The sequence below is a fragment of the Falco cherrug genome, chromosome 4 (assembly GCF_023634085.1).
Source record: "Falco cherrug isolate bFalChe1 chromosome 4, bFalChe1.pri, whole genome shotgun sequence".
In the NCBI taxonomy this organism is placed as follows: domain Eukaryota; kingdom Metazoa; phylum Chordata; class Aves; order Falconiformes; family Falconidae; genus Falco; species Falco cherrug.
The window spans coordinates 29096663-29119271 of record NC_073700.1 but is presented as its reverse complement, the minus strand read 5'-3'; the positions used below and the strand labels follow the sequence as shown (position 1 = coordinate 29119271).

At 50.3% G+C, this 22609-nt stretch overlaps 1 protein-coding gene across 4 annotated transcripts in view; it reads right to left on the bottom strand.

The window, feature by feature from the left end:
• Nucleotides 1-1131: 1131 nt before the first annotated feature.
• The window catches only part of RNF216 (ring finger protein 216), an 80991-nt gene continuing 59513 nt past the window's right edge, over nucleotides 1132-22609 (bottom strand). For 3 of the 4 annotated variants that reach the window (XM_055708285.1, XM_055708286.1, XM_055708287.1), the window contains exons 14-17: nucleotides 16647-16744; nucleotides 13925-14147; nucleotides 5464-5533; nucleotides 1132-4864 (exon numbers count right to left, since the gene is read on the bottom strand). In XM_055708285.1, the coding sequence (XP_055564260.1) occupies nucleotides 4545-4864; nucleotides 5464-5533; nucleotides 13925-14147; nucleotides 16647-16744 (711 nt within the window). In that variant the 3' untranslated portion in view covers nucleotides 1132-4544. The other variant, XM_055708288.1, reaches the window with a different exon arrangement.

Below are 22609 nucleotides of genomic sequence, written 5' to 3'. Positions count from 1 at the left end.
GGCTCAGATATTCCCTGCCCCATATGATGTCCCTGAGAGAGGGAGGAGGCACCTGCTAGGAGGGAAGAGCGGTGGGATTGCAGAATCATGGAATGGTTGGGGTTGGGAGGGACCTCTGGAGATTTAACTCAGGACCCTGCTAGAGCAGGTTGCATGGAGCGGGATGCTGGTTTTGGGTGCAGTGTGGCATCTCTGCTCAGTGATATGGAGGAGAAAAAGAAAGAACCAAGGACACGAAGGAGGTGGGATGCCCACCTGCTGCAGCCAGCCCAGGCCAACACACAGCAGCCGGCCGGAGGAGCTGGGATGGCTGGGATGTACCCCCAGCCCTCCCAGGACAGCCAAAACCAGCCCTAAAACTCAACCAACCCACCCAGGCTTCATGCTGGGGCCAGCCCCAGTTTCGGCTGTGAAGCTGGGGTGCAGCATCCATCGATGGAGGGGCTGGGGACCAGCTCCATCACCCACACCAAGCAGCCAGCCCCTTCGCTGCCCCTTGTCTCCCACAGCCCAGCTGAGCACTGCAGGTCACTGACGGCCCATTTGGCTTTTAACCATCCAAAGCTGGTTTGGTAAAACCAAAGAGTGGGGCAAGTAGGGGGGCTGCCAGCTGCCCCCAGTCGCACAACCCAGGGGGGGGCGGGAGGGCACAGGCCGGAGGGACCTTCAGAGCTAGGTCTCAGCTGTTTGCCAGCACGGGGAAGGGGCTCCAGAGCCACCACAGCGTGGCAGGGAGGACCCTCACCCATCCCCTCCTCCCCAGTCGCCAACACACATTTCCTTTTGCTTTTAAGGCCAGATTCTGCATTTAGCATCACTCCTGCAAGGGGGGGGGGGGGGGGGAAGTCCCCCACAGCCTTTCCTCCACTCGACACACGCATCCTGGTTTCCATTTAAAGAAACAACTGGAAACCATTTTCTATCCCGTCCAGTTTTTCCTCGGGAGCATGTGGAACGTATTAAGCTTTTCCAGGAGGGTTAAATGGGTTTTGCCTTGCAACTTACAGAGTTTTCAACTGCACGGGCTGAGATCTGGCACAAGAGCCCTGCCTGCTTATCCCCGCCGCCTGCCATCAGCCCTGGCATCTGGGCTGGAAGGAGGATGCTTCGGCTGTAACGAAAGCACGGAGGTAAAAGCCAGAGTGCACAAATTTATTTACAAAAAATTCAAATTACAATATAATACAGGAACTTTTTACACACAGAATATTAGAACAGTTTACTACCAGAAGGTAAAGAAAAATATGTTGGGGGATTTTTTTGGGTGTGGGGTTTTTTTTTCTTTTTTTTTTTTGTAACAAACCACCTATTTATTTTCAGCTATTGTTATACAAAGTTGCAGAACATGCACATCTTTACAGGGTTTCTTTCTTTTAATATAATGTTTTGCTAAGTGCAAATACTAAGTTTCTCTCTCCACCTTTAAGGCAAGTAAAATGGGACACTGCAATTAACCATGAGAAGTACCTGTTATGGAATCAGCCTGGGCACAGCAACCTCCCTGTCCCCTTTTGAAGGACAAATGGTTTCAAGGACCGCAGGGCAGGAGGGAAAACGGGATGCAGATCACAGATGGCTCTGGTGCTTCTGCACTAAGTTTTGGGTTTCTTTTTTTCTTTTAAAATAAACTGACCCAGATCCAAGTGCTATCAGAAACCACAGCTCAAGGTCTCTTGGGTTAAGAGGGGAGGAGAGGCCACACGCGTTGGCTGTGGAGTAATTTTCGGTGAAGGGAGTGATCCCTGGGGAGGGAAGCAGCTCGGAGCCCAGCACCACCCCAGGGCTGGGCAGAGGGCTAAGGCTCATCGCTGGGGGCTGCTGGGCGCAGGGCACAGCCGCATCGCAGACCAAGCACCCATTTCTCTTCTCTCAGACACAAATAAGCTCATGGTTTTAGCAGGGGACATGGGGACAGTGGTCCCCTCTTCCCCTACGCCCACCAGGCTCCTCCAAGACCACAACCATCACACCACGGCAGCAGCAGACCCTCATCACATCCCGACCACGAGGACTGAGCACTGACACTAACCTGCCCTTGGCACCTCTGCCCGACACTCCTCCATCCCTCACGCTCCATCTCTGCGCTCCCCCCTGCCCAGGCTTTGCAGACCTCCAGGCAGCTCTAGACACGCACCCAATCACCGTTTTGCTAGTTACTGCTCCCAGCCACATCGCCCTGTGACACCCATCACGTTTCCTTCACCTTCCACGTCTGGGCCACCGGCTCAGCACCTGAGCTGTGCCCCAACTGCTCGAACCCCCTCCACTGCCTGACCCCCCCCTTCGCACAGGCAGGTGCTGGGGGACAACCGCAACCATGCTGCTGGGAAAGGCACAAGGTTCAGGAGGCCTGGAGGGCTCATCCAAGCTGACCCTTGAGCCCAGAAAATCTCAGCTACTAAAAAACCAGGATTCCCTTTCTTCTGACCTGGTTCTAAGAAGCAGCCATGCTTCTTCTGACCTCAGTCCATTTTCTTGCCACCCTCTAGTGCTGTGAACACAGCCCTCCCTCCCCAGATCCCACGGGACGCCCTGCTCCTGGCTACCGCAGGGAATCGCTTGGTGCAAGGCAGGATTTAAATCTGGTTAAAACCCAGCTGAGCAGCAAGTGATAAGCTCCGGCAGCCCCCAGACTACTTCCAGAAATAAATTAAAGAAAATTATAGCAGCAAGGGAATAGCACTTGGTTATTACTGCTAGAGAGACGGCGGCACTGAGGAGCTGGAACTCCACAGGGTATGTCCAACCCCAAGGCAATGCCCAAGAGTGGAAAAAATCGCTGACTCAGCTCCAAAAGACATAGAAGTCCCCTCTGGGAGACCCTTCTGGGAACAGTGGTCCCCAGGTGCTGTCCCAGGCCACGGTGGAGGCTACCTTTCCCCAGGAGCATCCCGCCACCAGCACTGCACCCATCGCTCACTGCGTGCCCGAGGGGACGCTGTGCTGGGAGCGGACATGGAGAGCTGCGCGAGGGTCTGGCAGGGACCGCGTGGCAGAGGCAGGGAGTTTAACCTGAAAAACAAATCAAACAGAGATACCTGGATGCCAAGATACAGGGGGGAATAACGGGAGAGGAAACGCACCCAGACAGCTCCCAGCCAGACAGAGCAGAACAAAGCCCGGATCAAACCACTTGGGAAACAACAACAGCACAACCGGGCTGCTAAAAGCTAGCACAGCATTTCTGGGAAGAGTTTTGGGGCTTTTTTTTTTCCACTTCAACCATTTTCTTTTCTAGAGGGGGCCCATACGAGACAGCACAGCCAAGGCCTGTGGGGAGAGGGCTTTGTGCCAACACTCCTCCCACAGCCCAGCAATACACCCCCTGCTTCTTACAAGGAAGTTTTGCTTTTCCTAAATCCTCACTTCCTAAGTCCAGCAATACTCACGTTTGCCTTTTAACATGCTTTTCCAAAGCCAATTAAGCCGAAACACACATTTTGCAGAAGGCATTAAGCGCCGCGGAAGCAGCCAGCTTCCTGCAGCACAAGGCTACAGCTGCCCCTTCGCTGCAGGGGGGTCGGCTAAGGGGGCTCCCGGCTCACCGCTGCCTGCACGCACGACTACAGGGGCAGTTCCTCACCCTTCTGCTACGACACACATCACACACCACCATCTATGCATCTAACCAGGTTATTTGCCCAAGCAGTTTTGCAATGAAGAATGCAGCTCAGGCTCCAGGTGCTTCTATCAGCTCTGTAAGGACTGCTGCCAGAAGCAGGGGGAGATGTGGGATGCCAGATGAGAACAGCAAAGGCCATGTTTTGGAAGCTGACAGGCACTCACCCCTAGGGGGAAAAAAGTCCTGAGCCCTTCAAAGGGGGCAAGTTCAAAGGTTAGGGTGCCCGAGTCTTTTGCTACTTGTTAAAGCCCTGAGACATGGCCCTGGGCTTCCTACTGAGATCTCAGCAATGAGATGGCTGCTGCATCCCCTCACTCCACTTGTAGAGTGAGAAATGCTAGAAACACTAGACTGACTTGGTTTTGAACAATTTATTTCTGCTGTGAGGTGCTAGCAGGTTACAGGGATGCCGGAGAACACGGAACCCAGCCCTGTACCTCCCTGCAAGCAGAAGGCTAGGGCTGCTGACTCCTGTTACCTTGCTCCTGAAGGTCTTACTCAGATGCCAAGTCTCTCCTCCCTTCCCCCAAGACTCACTCGATTGTGTGGCAGCTGCTCCGACTGGTAGGATTTTTGGAAAGTCCCCGAGTGACAGCTGCATCCTTGTGCTCCCCACAAAGTCTCACTTTTCTTCCCAACAGCTACCCGAACAGGCTTTGTCAAATCTAAACATCTGGATGCCCAACAGAGGGAGAGACCCCTTGGAAACGCAGCACCAAGCCCTGTAGCAGCACAGGTTGAAATGTTTGACCGCAGAAGTTCAGAGAAGCTCTAGAGAAGGGTGCAGTGCAGGTATCTGTGAGCCAGAGCCCGTCCCCTTCCCGCTGGCTAAACCAAGGGGGGCTGCAGAAGGAAGGGTGGTGGTGTTACGGGGGTGGCTTCGCCCTGCAATGACCCTCCACCAAGTGCTGTTTGAACCAGGTCAGAACCGGTGTCGGGGCTGAGGGCCAAAGTGCATAGGCAAGTTGTGCTCCAGCTGAACATTGATCTGAGGGAAATCATAGTTCACCCTCATGTTCGGTAGTGGGGGGACGTAGGGGGCAGGGATGGGGCCGATGTTGAGGGGGATGTTATTGTACATGGGACGGACGGGAGGGAGCGGGAAGGGAGGGTGCACGAAGGGGTAAGGGGGCATCCGGGGTTGATGGAGGTTCTGAGGAACAGGTCTGGGGATGACTTCAATTCTCTGGATTTTCTCCATGGGCTTTTCTGCAGGAGGGCCAATCCGCTTGAAGCTGTTCTCTGCAGAGGGAGGAGAGAAAAGAACCCGTCATCCCACAAACAAGAACTCACCAAGCTCAGTCCATGGTCTTACATTTGCAGTTGGCATCCTCCATCCCCGGCACGTTCCTTAAGCACGCTCTCTGCGGTATCGCTGCTTGCCCCTTCCATGCTCCACGCACCAGGGAGCACGGCACTAGCCTTCCAGGTCGGCTCCTTTCATCTTTCCACCACACCACAGACAGGGAACACCTCCTTCTGCACCCCCCGTGACACAGCACAGAGGCTATGCTGCCCTTCAGTGGAGGGCAAGTGGAGAGGAGACAGGTCTGTGCATCCACGACATCTGACGCCAAGGAGAGCTGAACACGCATGAAACCTGCTGGCAACAGCCCTTTAAAGCTAGGTGGGTTCCCCGGAGGAACAGGGTGAGGCTTGCACCCTCTGGAGCAGGACTGGGGTGATGCTGGGTGCAGCACAGCAATGCACAGAGAAGCCTGCAAACAGCCAGGCTCTGGGAAGAACCCAGTGATGATTCAGACTCGTCAGTAGCTGGGAACCATGAGCTCTCCTGTCATCCTCAGTCTGATCTCAAAGCACAGGTACAGACTGGGACTTACCTCCATTTTTCTTCCTTTGCTCCTCTTCAGCCTCCTTCTGAATCTCCTGGATTATCTTCTCATCGTCTTCCTAGAAATCACAGGAGTACCAAGAGTCAACAGGCTAAGTCCTGCTGCAGCAACCTTCTATTCTCCAAGTACTGCTGCTCTTTTCAGCACGTTTGCACGGGGGGGAGGGGGGAAAAAGTAAATTCAGCTGAATTGTCCTCATCTGGGGTTGACCTAGACTTAGTCAAAAGCAAGGCTGCCACGGGGGATGGCAGCACAAGCCACTTGTGTAGAGCCAAGCCTACTCCACGGACCATGACTAAGAGGCCAAGATCAGCTTTCCAGGGAGATCAGTGTTAAAATTCATTGACTTGATGGAAACCAGAGAACTGCAGCCCAGCTCCGCCCATCTGAAGAGTTACTAGAGAGTTGTTAATCTTTTAAATGGCAATAGCCTATTAAATATTTACATTATGCTAGCGCTTCTAGAGTTTTTGGCCCAACAGCTAGAATTAACACAACTTAAATCCTGGCTCTAGTAGCTAAACGCTGCTGTGACGAGGCCATTTAGATCTTATCTGTAAATCTGACGAGGGCATAAATCATAATATGTTTCTTTAGTGTCTATCTAGAGGTTATAGCAAGAATATTCAGACCTGCTGCTCAACAAGAACACAAGGACAAGCCAGAAACTGAAACAGAAACTGATGAGAGGCACCTTCTGCCTCTCATCATCTTCAGTTTTCTGAACCCAAAGGAGCAGCAGTGAGACCGAACAACGCGGTGAAGTCTCAGGTGCTGCAAATATCTAGAGAGATGGCATTTACACCACCTTTTACTAGATCGAGGGAGCGTGATGGACAAAGTCTTGGCAGAAGACTACACAGCTCTTGAGCTAGGAGAGGCTTGCCTGGAGGGATGGCCACGGGCACCGACAGCCCGTAGGGTCCAGGCAGCTCTTCAGCTTTACACCAGGCCGTGCTAGTGCTGCTAGGAAACCAGAGAATCACCCTGATCCAACTGTCCCCACCCAAGAACGGCTGTGAAAAGTGAGTTTCTTCACTGCACCACAGCATGCAACAGCTATCGGGGTAACAAAGATCACACCGAACAACTACAGAGACATCTCCCTCTTTGTGCCAGGCAGCAGATGCTTCTGCTGGCCATATGTGCAGTGATGGCAACAGAGGTCCTCCCGGTCTCTGCAGGGTTGCGTCCGCTGCTGCTTTGCATCCGTTGGGATGAAACACTACCTGGCACTTTCAGAAAACAAATGAGAAGAGCTAAGCCCCCGGACAGTGTTGGTACTCTTGATGTTAGTTATCAGGGAAGAAGGCCAAGAACAGGAGCTGCTGGATGACACACACCACCTGCATCAGGCACTCGGGGTCCACCTGCACAGCAAGGAGCATGCTGTTTGCTCCAGCACTTCCTCCGTGAGCGCTAACGGTGGAGCAGGAGGGGAACCCCAAGCCCCAAGCACCCCACAATGCACAAGGCTCTGCCTCGTTTTATTCATCCTAATTTCAGTATTGCCAAAACCCATTCATTTCTTCCTGAACACTCTTAATGCGGAAAATATCCTCTATTTTGAAGAGCGCTCTGGGACTAAATCCGAAATATGCTTCATGTGTGCAGCTATGTTGAAATTATTTTAAGTCTAGTCAGCTTCCCAGTTCCAATCTCATGGTCCTGCACATGTCTAGCAGCAACGCCTGGGAAGCTCGCTAAGATGTCCCCTCCTCCCGCCAGCAGATAAGGTTTCCCTGGGAGACTGAAGTTATCTTAATGCGCAGAAAGCCAACAAACTCAATACTTCCCCCCGCTTTTAGTATTCTGAGAGTCAATGGTTAAAATTAAGACTTCCCAGGACATGCTCCCCGCCACCTGCCCCCTCCAAGCAGGCTGCTTCCACGGACTGCTAATTACAGCCTATCTATCTCCATAAAAACTGCTGAAGAATGGCTCTTCTGAGCCTATACAGAACTTCTAGTTACCCCCCCAGTATCAGATTCCAGTGTTCCCTGGCTGGAAAACCACCAGCGCACGGTCTGCAACCAGCAACCAAACCCCCCCCCCCCGCTCCTTCGCCGCTTGAGCGGCACTCCCAAAGGGTGGCCCCAAAGCTTTGCAAATGGAGGCAGCCACCCCTCCCCACTTTATTGCCTTTTACTGGAAAAAATGCACCTGAAGGGTTTTTTTAGTTACATGACAAGAAACATATTTTAAGCTCAACTGAATGTCACCCCATCTCTCTCCCTCACACAAAGATAAACCTCACCTTAAAGCCTAGAAACATGCAGAAACACCTTCTAACTTATGAAAAGTGCTTTTACTTTAGCCTAAGGCTGTGATTAACCCCCTGAAAGAGCATTTTCCCAGGACACTGCCATCCTGCCACCCCCCCACCGTGATGCTGCAGCTCCTGCAAACGCTGCTGCTGACACCGAGCAGTCCTGCAGAAGGCTGGGGAACAGGGCACACGAACAACACAACTTTATGAGATCCTCCTGCAGCAAGGGCTACTCGACCCTCCCAGTTTAAACTGCAGCTGACCTCTGCACTAACGAGGGCTTGACAAAGCCATCTGCCCCTGGGGCTGGCGAGCCAGCTGCATGCAGACCCAAGGTGATGCTGGCTTCAATTACTGCAGCTCCCATAGCTCCAGGGAAACACTGAAGAGCAAACCCCATCTGCCCGACCTCCCAAATGATGTCTGTCTTGCAAGGACAACAGAAAACACGTCACCCCAATTGCAACAGCCAGAGATCCCCACTCAACCTCCTCCCCTCTTGCTCTTCAAGCAGGGGTGCACCTTGCAGCACGCCCTGGGTGCAAAAAAACCTGCCGAGAACAGATGCCCATCAAGATGACCAGTTCCCAACTGGTTTGGCAACTGCAAATCACAGCAGAGGTGTAACAAACCTTGTCTCCGAGAACAGCAGTTATCAGCTTTGTTGCTTCTCTGCTGATAAGAATGTATTCCCACACTGGAAGGTTAAGATGCATTTGGACTTAATCCTGCACACCCAGCCTTGGGTTAGAATGATTTTTGCATCAGTATTTCTGAAAAACCAGTATCCATTAATATAGAAAGAACAAAAATACACAGCACAATATGCACCTCCCTACTTCAGGAGGTGACATTACACTTGGCAAGCAGCACAATTCGATACCTGCAGTATTTAAGCAAGATTCATGTCCCAGATGGAACAAAAAAAAATTGCTATGTGCACAGCAAGATAATTTTAGGGTATTTGTGAAGGAAAGCTGACGCCACATGTTCTGTCTATTACATCTTGCACCGGTGCAGGTCAGAATTAAAAAAGAAGTCTCAGTGCTGCAAATATTCACCATGTACAACAGTGATTTCTGCAAAACACCTCTAATTCTTTGGGAAGCAAAGGCTGTATTTTGATTCCAGCGTAACTGGAGAGAGATGACAGATGCATCTAGGGGTAAAGCATCCACACCAAAAATTAAGTTTTCATTAGCACACTTACGGCTGGCAGTTGTGGTAAGAAACCATTTAATGTCACATGGGGTAGAGGCTGCAGTACAATTTCAAAAGCCTCTTGTGTCCATTTTCCTGAGCGGGTTCAAGTCCCTTAATAAAGGATTAGATTATAATTTTAATAGCCTACTCACAGGCTGCATGGATTGAAGGGATTTATCTTGTCAAGTTAACAGTCATCTTCCTGTCAGCTGCCTTGCCTACAGCAAAAAACCACCACCACACAACCCCCCTCCTCTAAAAGAAAAAAAAAAAAAAAAAAAGAAAAGCAACCTCCCAGACCCTGGGGGGTTCTCAGCACCAGCCAGCTCGCATGTTTTTTGAGCAAGGACATAACTTGGCTCTCCGTGCGGGGCAATGCTATAGCATGGCCCTTCCCCGGGCTCCGCTGCATCACGGGAGAAGGGAGGTGGCCAAGGGAAAAATGCAAAGGCTCTATGAGATGTGTTCACCCTCCTTATCTGCAAACACTGCAGAAAGCAAATGCGGCTATTGATAGCAGCTGCATTTTTAAGCAGCAAAACAATGGATGGATGGATTTTTGTCCTGAATCGGACAGTGGGATGCTCTTGGCCAGAACCATCTCCAGTCCTGTAGCCACCAAAAATTTTCAGCCCTGGCCAGCCCGAGAGCCTGCCTTTGCGATCCCCCACCCGCCGAAGGATCTGGGCATGGAGGCGGCTTTTCCTTTCAGCCCTCTCCCATTGAATCCAGGGAATGCGGCGCGCACAGAGCCAATCACAGCAGAAGGCATGGCTGGGGTCTGCGGACGGATTAACTCCGGAGCTGGGCTGGGTTGCTAAGCCAGGCACCTTTTCATGGCAGGGAGGCCTGTTCCAACAATGCTGGGACGTGGCAGCCACGGCCAGCACCCACGCAGGGCCCTGCACACATAAACATACGGCCCCTCAGGAACAACAACACACAGCGGCAAAGGAGATAAAAGCTCTGCAAGACACACACGGACACCCTTCCCCCAAATAAAACCTCCTCTGCCCAGAACAAAAGTGCCCTCCACCGAGCTTTTGAAAGCTCTGTTTTTATCTGCTGTGCTTCTCATCGTCTTTAATGATGAAGTGTCGCAGGAAAGCGCCTGCCCCCCTCCTGAAAGAGGGACAACAAGAGACCCGGTAACTATTGCTGGGCTGCACAACCCCTCCCCTGTCTTTAGAAAGCGCCTTCACCACCACCCGCCTCCCCCTTTCTGGCTTTTTACTGCTTGCTTTTTCCACGTACGTGTGGCCGCAGCCGTTACTAATAAACTTGAAATGATTTTTCACGACGGAGCCTTCCAAAGGACTAAGGGGTTTTGTTTCAAATCATTCCCAGATCAGCTGCGGAGAGCCTGAGCAAGAGCAGGCATCGGCTGTCTCCAGCACTCCGCCATGCAGCAGGAGGCAGGGATAAAAGCAGGCTGTGCTGGAACTGGAACGGGGCATCCGCAGTGCTGCAGGACAAGGGGGGCCAGGACCGGGATGAAGCACACGCTGGTGTTTTAAGAAACGCAGAGCTATTTTAACAACAGGCATTCCATCTTGATAGCTTTCTGGGAATACCCTGCATCACCCGTATGCTTGTGATTAAGGCATTTTATAGTATGTTAAAAAACAAAAACAAAAAAACAAACCACCCTCCGCCCTACATTTAGGGGTGCTTCCCCCCACCTCCAACTCCTAAAGGCAGCGCTGTGTACTTCATGCATTTTCTTAATGCATCTGTAGTTTTACAGAGTCTTCACTCAACATCTTATTTTTATATTGCTAGAAGGAGGGATAATTGCAAACACCTTATACTGATTAGTTTTCTGCTTTGAACTTTAATGATGGGCCTTTGGGAGTGTTTTAAGAGTTTAGTGAAAACATCTTAAAATTGAAAGCCAAAAACACCGCTGTGCAATATTACTGATAGTCCAAAGACGGGTATTAAATTAAACATAATACATACAAGAGCAGAACCTGGTTTACCAAAACAATCAGAATGCATTAGTCAAATTGCACCGTGGGATTTGTACAAACCGGCTAAAACGCACACATCAGCCTCAGGTTTGCTACAGCTCTTTAGAAATGGGGGAAAAGGCAGCCCCCAAGTCCCAGAGCCGATTCTCACTGCTCTGTCCTGAGCTTTGTCTCTGGCAATATTGCATCAGCCCCTCCTGCAGCCAGCAACGTCTCAGCAAGCCGAGCCAAAGCTAGCACTGCCTGCGGAATAGGCACACGAGGATTTTTGGCCAAGCAGCTTACTGAGGAGAGCTCCTGGCACGTGTTCACATCCTACAGGGGTGCAGGGCACAGATTAGCTCTAGAAGAAATGCAGTGATTAAGCGATTACTGCCTGCTACCCTAGAAGCTGCTGACCACAGCCCGACTGCAGCTTGTCTCTGAGCCAGCAAATATTGCACCGATTTAAATTAGACTCTAGTCTGATTACAGCACAGGGACAAGATTTTAACTAACCTTTTATTATGGGAAATTTTGAAGCGTCTGCTTTACTCTCTCAAGATCATTTGAGACAAAGACTAACAGATGCTGCAGTTCCTAGAGGACTGTCTTTAATTTGTTTTTAACCCAAGCTAATGAATAGGTTTACTTATACTTTTGCAAGAATCCTTTCAAACTCAGAAAACGTTAAACCTTTGGAAAAGCACAAAGGTTCCCTCAATTTTGCTGTAGGTAATGGGGAGTTAGATCCAAACCACACCCTTCACGAAGGTATGAGATCAGCCAGGTCTGACAGAATGCCGAAGCCTACATCCGTGAAACACAAACGGACAAGACCACGGTGCTGTCACCGTGCCACTGCTCTGCTGCAAAGGCAGGTCTGAGTTAAGGCTGTACGTGAGGATATCAGAAATTGGAAGAAAAAACACCCTGTCACCCAGTGGAAGCCAGGCTTTGGTGCCACACGTGTGCCCTCCACATTTCGCAGCAAAGCCTAATGCAGGGAGAGGGGTGACAGCTCCTAAGCGATAGGGCTGCAAATTTCACAGGGGACGAGACGACCCAGTCTTGTCTTCTCTGTACTTGCACACACATAGAGCATGGCTGTAAACGGGTGCAAGCCCATGGCAGATACCATCTTCCTACACGCACAGCATCTGTTGTATACTGACTTCAACAGAAGAAACTGAGCCAACAGAAGAAACAGAGGAGTTGGAACAGGCACGAGCAGATGCCAATGCAGCAGCCAACAGAGCTGGGATGGGGTAATCCCTTGGATGCACATCATCCCTGACAAAGGACAAGACTCTACTGATACAATGGCCTTTTGCTCTTTCGTATCCCCATGCCAAGATTCAAATGCTTTCCTCCTCTTCACACATACCACATTAACTCCTGTTTACATCTCCCAGAGGACAGCGCAGACCACCCAGGTGGGACTGGCTTAGTGTCACTAAGCACCTCACAGAGGGGGACCATGCGCACAGGTATCCATCACTTCAGTCTTAAGATGCCAACAGTTGAGTTTCACGTAATTCTTTGTGGCACAGTGAGGACAGCCACCCACCTTCATCTCCCAGCCCATCAATGCTCCGTCATTTAAAAAACAAACAAACAAAAAAAAGAGCATGCAGTGCCAGCACTTTGCTGATGGTGGGAAATTTTTCTTTGCCACAACATTGGTTAATTAGAGAGCTGGAAATGGCCCAGTGACAGTGCCCCCTTTGTGCTCCTTATTTATTTATTTATTTAAAAGTACAGTAGGAGCTTTTTGAGAGGCCTCATGTTTTCTCTGGCTCCGAACAAACACCATCATGCAGCACAATCAGCGGCCTGATGGGAACAAAGGATGCCAGCGCTGCAGAACCCTGAATCGCATCCCAGTGGAAAACGGGAAGGAGTGGGACAGGAATCCGAGCAGTGCAGAACCAGGTGTCAGAAACACGACGGGGGTGCCTAGAAGGAGATGTCTGTGTTTGGTTTAACGCCTCACACTGACAGGATAATGCAGGGAATAAAAGCAGGCGAGCAGAGGACTAGGAAGTTTACACTGGTTGCGACACTGCTGGGATGTCCCCAAGGGCATGCAGGTGGAAGGGAGAGATGGAGAGTGGCTTTTCCTGGGCTCTGTACAAGCGCAGGATGGTGCACATCCCCTGCAGAAAGAGGGGCTGCTAGCAGTCTGGCAAGCTGCAGCAGCCCAAAACAAAGGAGTGTTGGGAAATACAAAGCTCAGACAAGCCTGCGAAGGCAGATCTGGCAGATCCACATCCACGCTGCTCCACTGCTTTGCTGAAATCAGCAAATTCAACTCCTGCTCCTACTTACAGTCCTTCCGAATTCCCGGTATCGAAGACTTCTATTTACAGAGACGTTGCAGGACGTTTTCCCATGCTTGTCACAGCTACAAGCTGTATTAAGTTACTACAGCTTCCCTTACAGCTCAGTACATGCTTCAGCTCTCCCTTTGCAGCTGTTGACAACAGCCGTGAGAACAGCCCGGCCTGCTGGCTTGCAGGCAGTCTTCTCCACCGGCCCAGCTCTACCAAGGGACCGCAGAGCCAGCAGCCGGATGATCCAGGCACCAAAAAGACACAAATTCCCTTGCCTCCAGCTCGGAAAGCCATACCAAACAGCATCTCAGCTGCAAAACTAGGAACGAGTCCCAGTAATCCCAGCGCTGGCTCCTGCGCCTGGTGCCAGCACACGCTCCCCACCAGCTCTTTCCACAAGCCCCGCTCCCCCGAACACCACTCTGAGCACTTCCAGCCACAGCCCTTGGTCTAACAGGAGCTGTTTTTCCCTAAAGCAACACCAGTTTCTTCCAAGTTGCGGTCAGATGTGACACTGTGCTGATGTAGGCTTCCAGTGTATTTTTTAACTGCCTGGGGAAAGGGAAAAAGTCGCGCTGTCTAAACCCAGCCGTTTTCCTCTGGTGGAAGGCGTGTATTTCAGCGCGCTGGCACGGAACAGTAATTGAAATCAGGGTGCGAATCATTCACAAAAGTCCTTCGTTACTTACTGTGGGATCTGTCCAAAGCGAGCACTTTGCACAGTCCTGGCAGGGAGCCCCGGGCGAGCGGGGGTGCTGGCAGAAGTGGTCGTACCCGTTAATGGCAGCCCGGCAGAGGTAGCACATCTGAGCACCGCATCGGCAGGACATGCGGTTGCAACCCTCCGATTTAATGAGGCCAGTCCCACACTTGTGGCATTTTCTAATTCGGGCAGCTGTCATTTTCTCTTCTCTGCAAAGCAAGAGGAGGGAAAAGAATTAGAGAAGGGGTGCTTGCAGCCACCAGCCTGCGGTAAAATTACTATTACACCATCCCAGCGATGTTTTAACCCCCCCTCCCCAGTGCTCCTCTCCCCCTCCTCTTTCCTCCTACACCATCCCCACGGCCCCACCACTGTTCCAAGGAGGTCTGGGCTCAGCTCCACTTGGAAGCAGCCCATAACAACTCAAGAACAAATTAAGTGAAAGAAAGTCAATCACTGGCTGCATGCTGCAGACCCGATCCTGGTTTCCATGTGAGCCAAGACACTGCAGCACCAGGCTCTGGCTTGGGAGGAATTTAAACTGTAAAGTTGAAGGGCCAAAGGGCATGTGGATGCTTGACTTGGCTGAGGAGAAATACAGCTCCGGAGATAAAAGTTCAGGAAAAGCAAACCCTCCCGCTGTCATCTGCTAGCTCGTTTTATATTTGCCTGTTGCTCCAGCTACAAAGTTGCCACGACTAAATTTTTTTTTTTTCCTCCAACCCTGGCTGCTACACTCCAGCTTTATTTGGTTTTTGTTAAATTTAAATCAGTAACTGAAAAATAATCACACCTTTCCCCACAGAGACTGGGCTTTCCCTCTTCTCTTAAGATTCCCTACATACATTTTCCAGAGATTCTTGCTTTAGATTCAAGAGATGGGTTTCACCCTAATGGAGCGCAAATGGGAATCCAGGACAAAGCACGGTCCTTGTCCCCAGGAGACATCCTGGCAGCAACACGTGCTCCAGTGCAAGGGCTCAGCTCACAGCAATACTCTTTTGGCACAGAAATGGAGGAAAGCCTCAGTCATTTAATTAAAAGACTTAAGAATATAAGTTGTCATCCTAAGGGCCAATTTTCTGACCGCTGGAGATCACGTTACAATTTAATTCACAACCTAGAAGTGAAATCTGATGACAGAAGAGTAAAGAGACTGTGTTTTCATTGAGGGAAGCGCAGTTCTCTGGCTGCGCTGACCTGGCAGTGGGGAATGGTCTCCCTTAGCCAGGCATCTCCACCCAGCTACTCCAGCGGACCTGCAAAATCAACATATGTTTGGGAGATGACAGGGAGGTATTTTTGAGGAGGATCACAGCAGCAAAACGGGCTACGGTACAGCCCCACCAACTGCTCCGTCAGCACAACCGGAGGAGTGGGGGACGGCGAGGTGGAAACTTCAGCTGCCTTGCAGTTATACCTGGCCTGACCTGCATCCAGGCGTTTGGAGATACACTAAGAATAGAAAAAAAAAAAAAAAAACCAAACCACCAAAAAAAACCCAACCCAACTTGAGACTGACTTTCCTCTGAGCTGCAGCTGCTCTTCCCTTCGCCACTCAACAGGATGCTGCTCATGCAGATTTTTTTTTGGAAACTTGGAGCAAGGCAGGAAGTTTGGCCTGAACTCCAGCTGTGCTTCCCTTTCCTTACACGCTGCTTCAAAAGGAAGCTCGCATTGCATCAGGCAGCTAGACTCCTCTATCCGCAGCAACGCTCTGCTAACGGTTTTGCAACTGCTAAGTTTTTCCTTATTAGGGGACATGAAAACTCGTTTCTTTCCCTGTAGGCGAGAGGGAGGAAAAGTGGCAGAAAAAAAATGACATATCAAATCTGTAAAGATTTTTTTTCTGAATTAGGGACTGTGCAATGAGCAAGCAACAGCCATTCAGCCTCCAGTGTGGAGCTTTCCAACCTCTGCTCATGCCAGACTGAGACTGAACCAGACAGGAAAGGACTGGGTGATGTGGGCAAGTCCCATTTGACTGCACTGGACATGCAGCTCCATGGATGAACCTTCCCTTCTTTCTTAAAGGCAGAGAATTTTGTCATTTACTGTAGCAATGAGGAAGATCAACCCTGAAAAGGTTTTATGGGAAACACTCGGGATTTACACCTGCGTATTACAAAATATGACTCTGCTCTGTAACAATTCCTACAAACCTGTTTGAAACAGAGACATGTTTCTGTAAGAAAACACATCCCCTCCCACAAAGCCAGAAAGCAGTAGCTGAGCAAACCGCCCATTGTCTCCATTCCAGATTTTTCACAGGGCAATGATGACTTACTGTGACTCAACACTGCTTTGCCTCTGCGCGACACCTCCCTTCTCCCCCCAGCAGCAGCTCTAATGGGGGTTTGTCACCTCAGAGAAGGACCAGGTGCCAGCCTGCGAGACGCTGGGCTAGCCAGAGGAGCAGGCTGCTCTGGTAACAACTCTCCCACGCTCTTAAATTACCAGCTGAATCCACCACCAAGGATCTTTCACAGAAAGAAATCCCATCCTGGGAGCCTTCTGACCCCTCAGCTTTGACGTCCCTAGGACCTCCCTGATGGAAGGTAGTGACACCCAGCAAGACTTAAGGGCCTCGGCTAGTTGCAAGAACAGAGGGGTTTCTCACCCCCTCCACCCTGGAGTAGATTGCCTAGTGTCCTGCTATGGCAAGTTCATCTACCCCCCATTCTTGCCTGGTCAGGGAGTTCACTTACATGGATGTCCTGTATTTGATGTCATCCTTCTCAGCCAGCTGCTCGCAGGTGAGGTTCATGTGCTCCTTCCACAGCCCCTGGCACTTCCGACACGTCTCCTGAGGAGAAGAACAAGTATTAAAGGAAGAGAAGACCCAGCACACCACTAACAGCATTAGGAACTGGAAAAATTCCCATCTCTTCCCCCACCACGCTGGAGGGTCTCAGTTGAGGATGGGGCTGGCAATACGGTATATAGAGGTCTGCAGGTCTGTCCTCCGCTGGAGACCAGAATAGGTGCATCAAATACTGGGAGCCAAAGGGTTTTCCAAGGCACAAGAACCCAGGTACAGAAAGAGTCCACAAATCCTAGTTCACCTCCAACTCCCGGAACAGCTAACAGGTTCACCGGTTACTTCCCAGAGGAGACGGCGGAGATGAAAATGTGGTGCTAAAGGACATTCAGTTCATCTGTTTCCTGACCAAAACCATTCACCTTTCTAGAAAGGGCTTCTAACTCAGCAGACGATGGAAACTTCGCAGCTGCATCAAAAACTGCTTCAACCATGCATACAAGCAAATCCCTATGACGCTTTGTAAAACCTGACAAAATAAAGTTAAAGCAGTTTATGTGAGTAAACAGCTTAAAAAGACAGGATGTGGACAAATGTCCCTAAACCAGATGTGGGATATGAACAAATATTTATTAATTTAACCAGAAGAGCTGAACTAAGAGCAAGTGACTGAACTTGCCTGTTCCTGTAAACTCTTTGGCAACAAGGCTCTAATCCGAGCCTGGTAAAGCTGTGTGGAAGCGGAGAGCCGTGGAGGCACTATTGGCAAGGGAACTTGGACTAACGCTGGGGATAAGTTGATTTTTTCCGTTGGCTGGCCAAAGAAAACATAATTTTGTTTTGGGTCAAACAAGAGATTTTCCTTTAATTTGAGGAAGATTTAAAAACACCCAGATCAAACTTGGAAAAAGTACACATTTCACAGTCCAACTGTTTCATCTTCAGGATGGCTGGGGCTCAGGGTTTTAAATCCAACTTTCTCCCCCTGGCAGGAAAACCCATATGGCTGTGAAGCATCCTCTTCCCCTCCACACAAAAGAAGGTCCCAAAAGAGCTTTGCCCAGCCCTGGTCACACTATTAGTGAAAAACAACAACTGCAGCAACAGATTTTGTCTGAATACGTTACCTTCATTTTATTTTAATGAAGAAATTGAACGTTTATACGAGATATGATAGAAGTAACTGCTTAAAACACACGCAGGCAGCAACACTGTTTTTGATCATGAATCAGACAAACAGGATGAAGACCAAAGCTTCCAAGGAAGCCATCCCTAGGAGGGGGTTGCAAAACGTTGGCTTGTTTGTATTTGTGCTTGCTGGGAGATGCGTAACAGCTTGTGCTTTTATCTGGAGAATTAAAGACTCCTCGTGCTGGCTGGCTAAGCTGGACATGTTTGCAGACTGCAGGGTAAGGGCTGTAGGATGAGGAGAGCCAAGTGTGTGATTGCATCCCAAAAGCTCAGCAAGAGGATTTTGTGATCACTCACCTTGCAAATGCACCCTTTGGCAGGCAGGCTCTAGTTTTCAGGGGCAGTAAATGCCTTGGTTCTATTGATCCTCATGAATCATTCATCATACTCTGTGTCTTCCTGCTAAAGCTGTTAAAACAGGCACCACTTTGTGTGTGTTTGTTGGCAGGTCACATCTGGCTGTTATCGGCATGGGAGGATCACACTCTGAGCCGCTCATGGACCTGGATGAGGACCCACCTTCCCCTTTTATTCTCAACACCCAGCCACATGCCATTCCAAGATCAAAAGCGCCGTAGGTCTTGGGTTTTTAAATACATCAAGGGTTAAAAGACAGTCTTTGGAGCCCTGCTACACCGAACCACTTTCACATGCCAGCAACAGAGATTTAGCAGCTTTTTGCCAGAAGGGTTGGCACATTTTCCAGCCAGGAGCCTACTATTCCCAATTACTTAACTCCAGGAGCCTCCTTTGCTGCCGAATTAGAAACGATGCCCTTCTGAAGCAGATGGTACCGCTTATACTTTTGTACCAAGTCATTCCTTTTGCTACTGCCACCATCCTTGCTTTGTGTGCTGCAGCTATTTAAAAACAATGCCCTCCCTTGAGCTGAGGCTGCTGTTACTGGCCAAACAGTTGTCTCCTACACTAGGGAAAAGGGATTTCTGTGCGGGCAAGGAGATAGGGAAGAGGCACGGCAATGCTGATTCCCAAGCGCACTGGGATGGCATGAGATAGGAGGTATCCAGTTCTCTGCATTACTGTGACTGCTGCACAGCGAGTGCCATCACAGCTGTGCACATTTCTGGGATCCCTCCCAAGACGTGTTGGCCACGAGGAGCTGCAAACCCACAGGCAGCTCTGCCTGCCTGTTCCAATGCACCCCACAAAGAGATGTCCCCGTGGCTTCCTAACTCCGAGTGTCACCTGGTGCTGCCTCTGACCGAGCAGTGCCATCCCCAAAACAGAGACAGGGCAAAAATGGATGATACATGTGCCATTAGCAGAACTCGATGCGACTTCTCCCTTTGCTCTACCCAAGACAATGGCACATTGTTGGCAGTTACAGGAACCCGCGTTGGACCCCTTCACACAGAGGCAGGGAGAAATCCCCTGGTTCAGACAAAGGCGACTGCACCAGTGCCTGAGATCACAGCTCTTGCTCGAGAGAAGAAAAGTGACTTTTAAAGATTTTTACTTTTAGTCGAATCCAAACTCGGCTGACGAGGGTTTCGCACATCTCACGTAGCGACAATTCTGATCTTCACACTTTCCACAGGGGGTTCTTGTATTTTAGAAGCAGCTTTTTGTTTGATAAAGAAACATACTCTGCCGTTACCATGTTAATTATCCTAAACAGACAGTAGGATAGCTGATTTCTTGCAACCAGCCTAGATTATGTCTATTGTAAGAGCACCACTTGGCACTAAGACTGGCTACCACAATGTAAGGCGGCACCAAAACCCACACGAACAGAGAACGAATCCTTCCCAGCCCTGAGATCTTCTGCTCCAAGCGCAGCAGCCAAAAAGCAACTCACTCCACCAAAACAAATACCCTTCCCAACTTTTCAGCACCTTGTCCATTAGCAAACCCTAGCCTGCTCAGGTAAGGGGAACATGACGTGGGAAAGCACGTTTTGTTTTAAACAGCTTTTCAGCTGAATTCATCAGTTCTGGATAGCGTGAATTCCATGCGTTTCTCCTGCCTTTCCCCAGCCCGCTCCTCCTCGCAGGCAGGTACCGCTAACGCAGCTTTCGGTGCGAGGGCGGTGTGTTTGCAGAAGCCTTGGCATTAGCAGACGGCTCCAAACCAGGCATGGATGCAGGAGATTAAGTATCTGCTGCCTGTTACATCTGCCCAAGCTTGGCAGGCAGCCTGGGAGAGTCCATTAATGCACCGGGCTGGGCCGGCGGAGAGGAGGATGTGATGGAGAGGGTGTTTAATCGCACACTGTAATCTCCTCACTGTACATCTGTTAGAGGTAGTGGCTCCGTTTCCTCTCGCTGCCTGCCAGGAAGCAGCCGGGCTTAACACAAACATGTTTGGGTTCAGGAGGATCCTTTGTTCCCAGGGTCAGCAGTGCGGATACGCAGCTTTCTGTGCACAGGGCCAGCCTGGCTAAGGGTGGCCAGTTTACTTTTAGCATCACAATCCTTAGATGTCCTTATTAATTGTCCCAGCACCTAAAGAAGGCAGAAGGGAGAGTTTCACACCCACCTACCACCTTCGTCAGTACTTCTATTGGTACTTGCAATGGATGCCACAGTTTTCAAACACAGCTTAAACTTTTTTTCCACTCCACTGTCCACAGAAAATAAATCTCCAAGGTCCAGCTTATCTATCAGGGGGGAAAAAAACAAAAACCCAACGCAAGCAATCAACTTTTCCCTGCCAGTCTCCATATCCTTTTGGCTCCAGCCAGGCTGTTATACACACTGCTGCCAGTGCAGATGCACCAGCTTTCCTGGTTTCAACCCAAACGAATGCCACATGGACAAAAACATCAGATGATACACAGAGATCACAGACCCACTGCCCACAGCATTCCTGCGTGCCCGCTCCTTCTGTAGGAGTTTACACGAAGCCATTTACTGATGGAGCAAAATGCAAAGGGAGGTGGGGAGGCTCAACTTCAACAACAACAGGCAATGGAGCCGGCTGTCGTCACCGCCCTCCAGCTCTCAGTGGTGGCTCTGAGCTGAGTCCAGCGCTCGCCTTAGCTCTCCATATGCTGGTTAATTAAATCCTGTTGCTGCTGTGCTGTGTGCTCCCCGTGTCCCCCCAGGAAGGGCCAGCTGCACACTCCAGCAGTCTCCGCTGATGGCACACATGGGGACGTCGGCTGCTGCGCTCCCCGCTAGGAGCAAGAAGGAGGTAAAGCAGGCTGCGTATCCCTTCGATGCTCGCTGGGACAGAGCCCCAGTGATTGATTCCCTGCTTCTTCCTGCTTTTAGACACACAATAGCGCAGGCTAACCTCAAACAGGCCAAGTTTTACCCAAAAGCAGATGTGAACGCAAGAGTCTTAGAATAGCACCTCAGGGCCAGTCCGTACTGCACTGGTTTAATTAAAGGGCTGCAATTCCCAACCAGACGAGTTAATGGGAAAACAAAGAACCACACAGTCCTCCTCCCCACAAAGTCTCCACTGTCCATACAGCTGCACTGACCTTAACTAAAAATGGATGCAGAAGTAGCTAAATGAATACAACCTTTAAGCATGGATAAGCTCTCATAAGCAAACTCCTTCAGGGCTGTTTCTGGGATTTTCTAAATGTTAAGCTGGGATAAAGAGGCTATAATCCAGCCCGAGACAATCCATTTTGGTGATAGACCCCTCTTTAGAGATGTACAAACACTCAGCATGGGGAAGTGAGCTCACAGCTCTGCAGGTACCTGACCGCCCGGTACTTTCTGCTCCTGGAGCCGCCAGCATCGCCACATGCCACGGGTGACATAGGAGGCAGGTACCAACCTCAAAGGCACAAAATCCAGGCGGCATGGAGAAACAAACGCCATGCTGCGGAGGGGCACTGGGGAGGGAGGAGGTGGGCGCTGGGTGGGCTCGCTGCTCCCCCAGCACGGCTGTTCCCCGGGCAGCGCTGCCGCTCAGCGGCCACCAGCCACACCACAGGCCCTGGCACAGAACGGAGGAGACGGCAGCTAAGAGAAACCAGTGATGCAGAGTTAGAAGCTGGATAAAGAAAACATGCATTTATATCCAACACCCACCGGGAGGGTTGGTTCAAGCTTCTACGGCCATATATTAAACCCCATGACCAAAAGCAATGACCCCACAGCCAATGCCTCCTGTTTCGCATGTTCCTGTTAAATTCAGCATATTGCACTCCCTCCCCATCTTTAAGACACTGGAGATACAAAATGCCCTTCTGCATCCACAAACACGCTGGCAGGCTGGTTCCCATGGTAGTTTGGGTCATCTGCATTAGAATCTAAGAACCAGAAACATGTGGTAACTCCCACCCCACGCTTGCCTAAGTCAGGACGACTATCTCATATCTGTAATTCACAAGCTCCTGAAAAACATACACCAAAGCAAGGTTTTCCCCTCCCCAGAGCTTGACTTTAAAAGGCCAGATCAACTGCTGGTTTGGATGCAGCGGTTAGAGACCTAGAGAGCAAAAATACCTGCAGCTTCACGCAAGAAGTGCTGCTCAGCATCAACGGCACCCTACAGCTGCTCAGAGGGGGAAACTGTGCTAGCAGGAGAAATCGCTCGCTGATCTCGTGCTCACGTACCATAGTGCAACTAGAGTAAGAGAAACAGCTCCTTCACTGAGTAGGGTCATGATTTAATTTGAACTCGTACGAAATGTTAAAAGTTTTTTGTTTTTCCATTATTTGGGATGTTTTGAAAGAAGGAGTTCTGTTTCAAAGCTATTTCCTTCTCAAGCTCCAGAGGTGTCAGGAATGCATT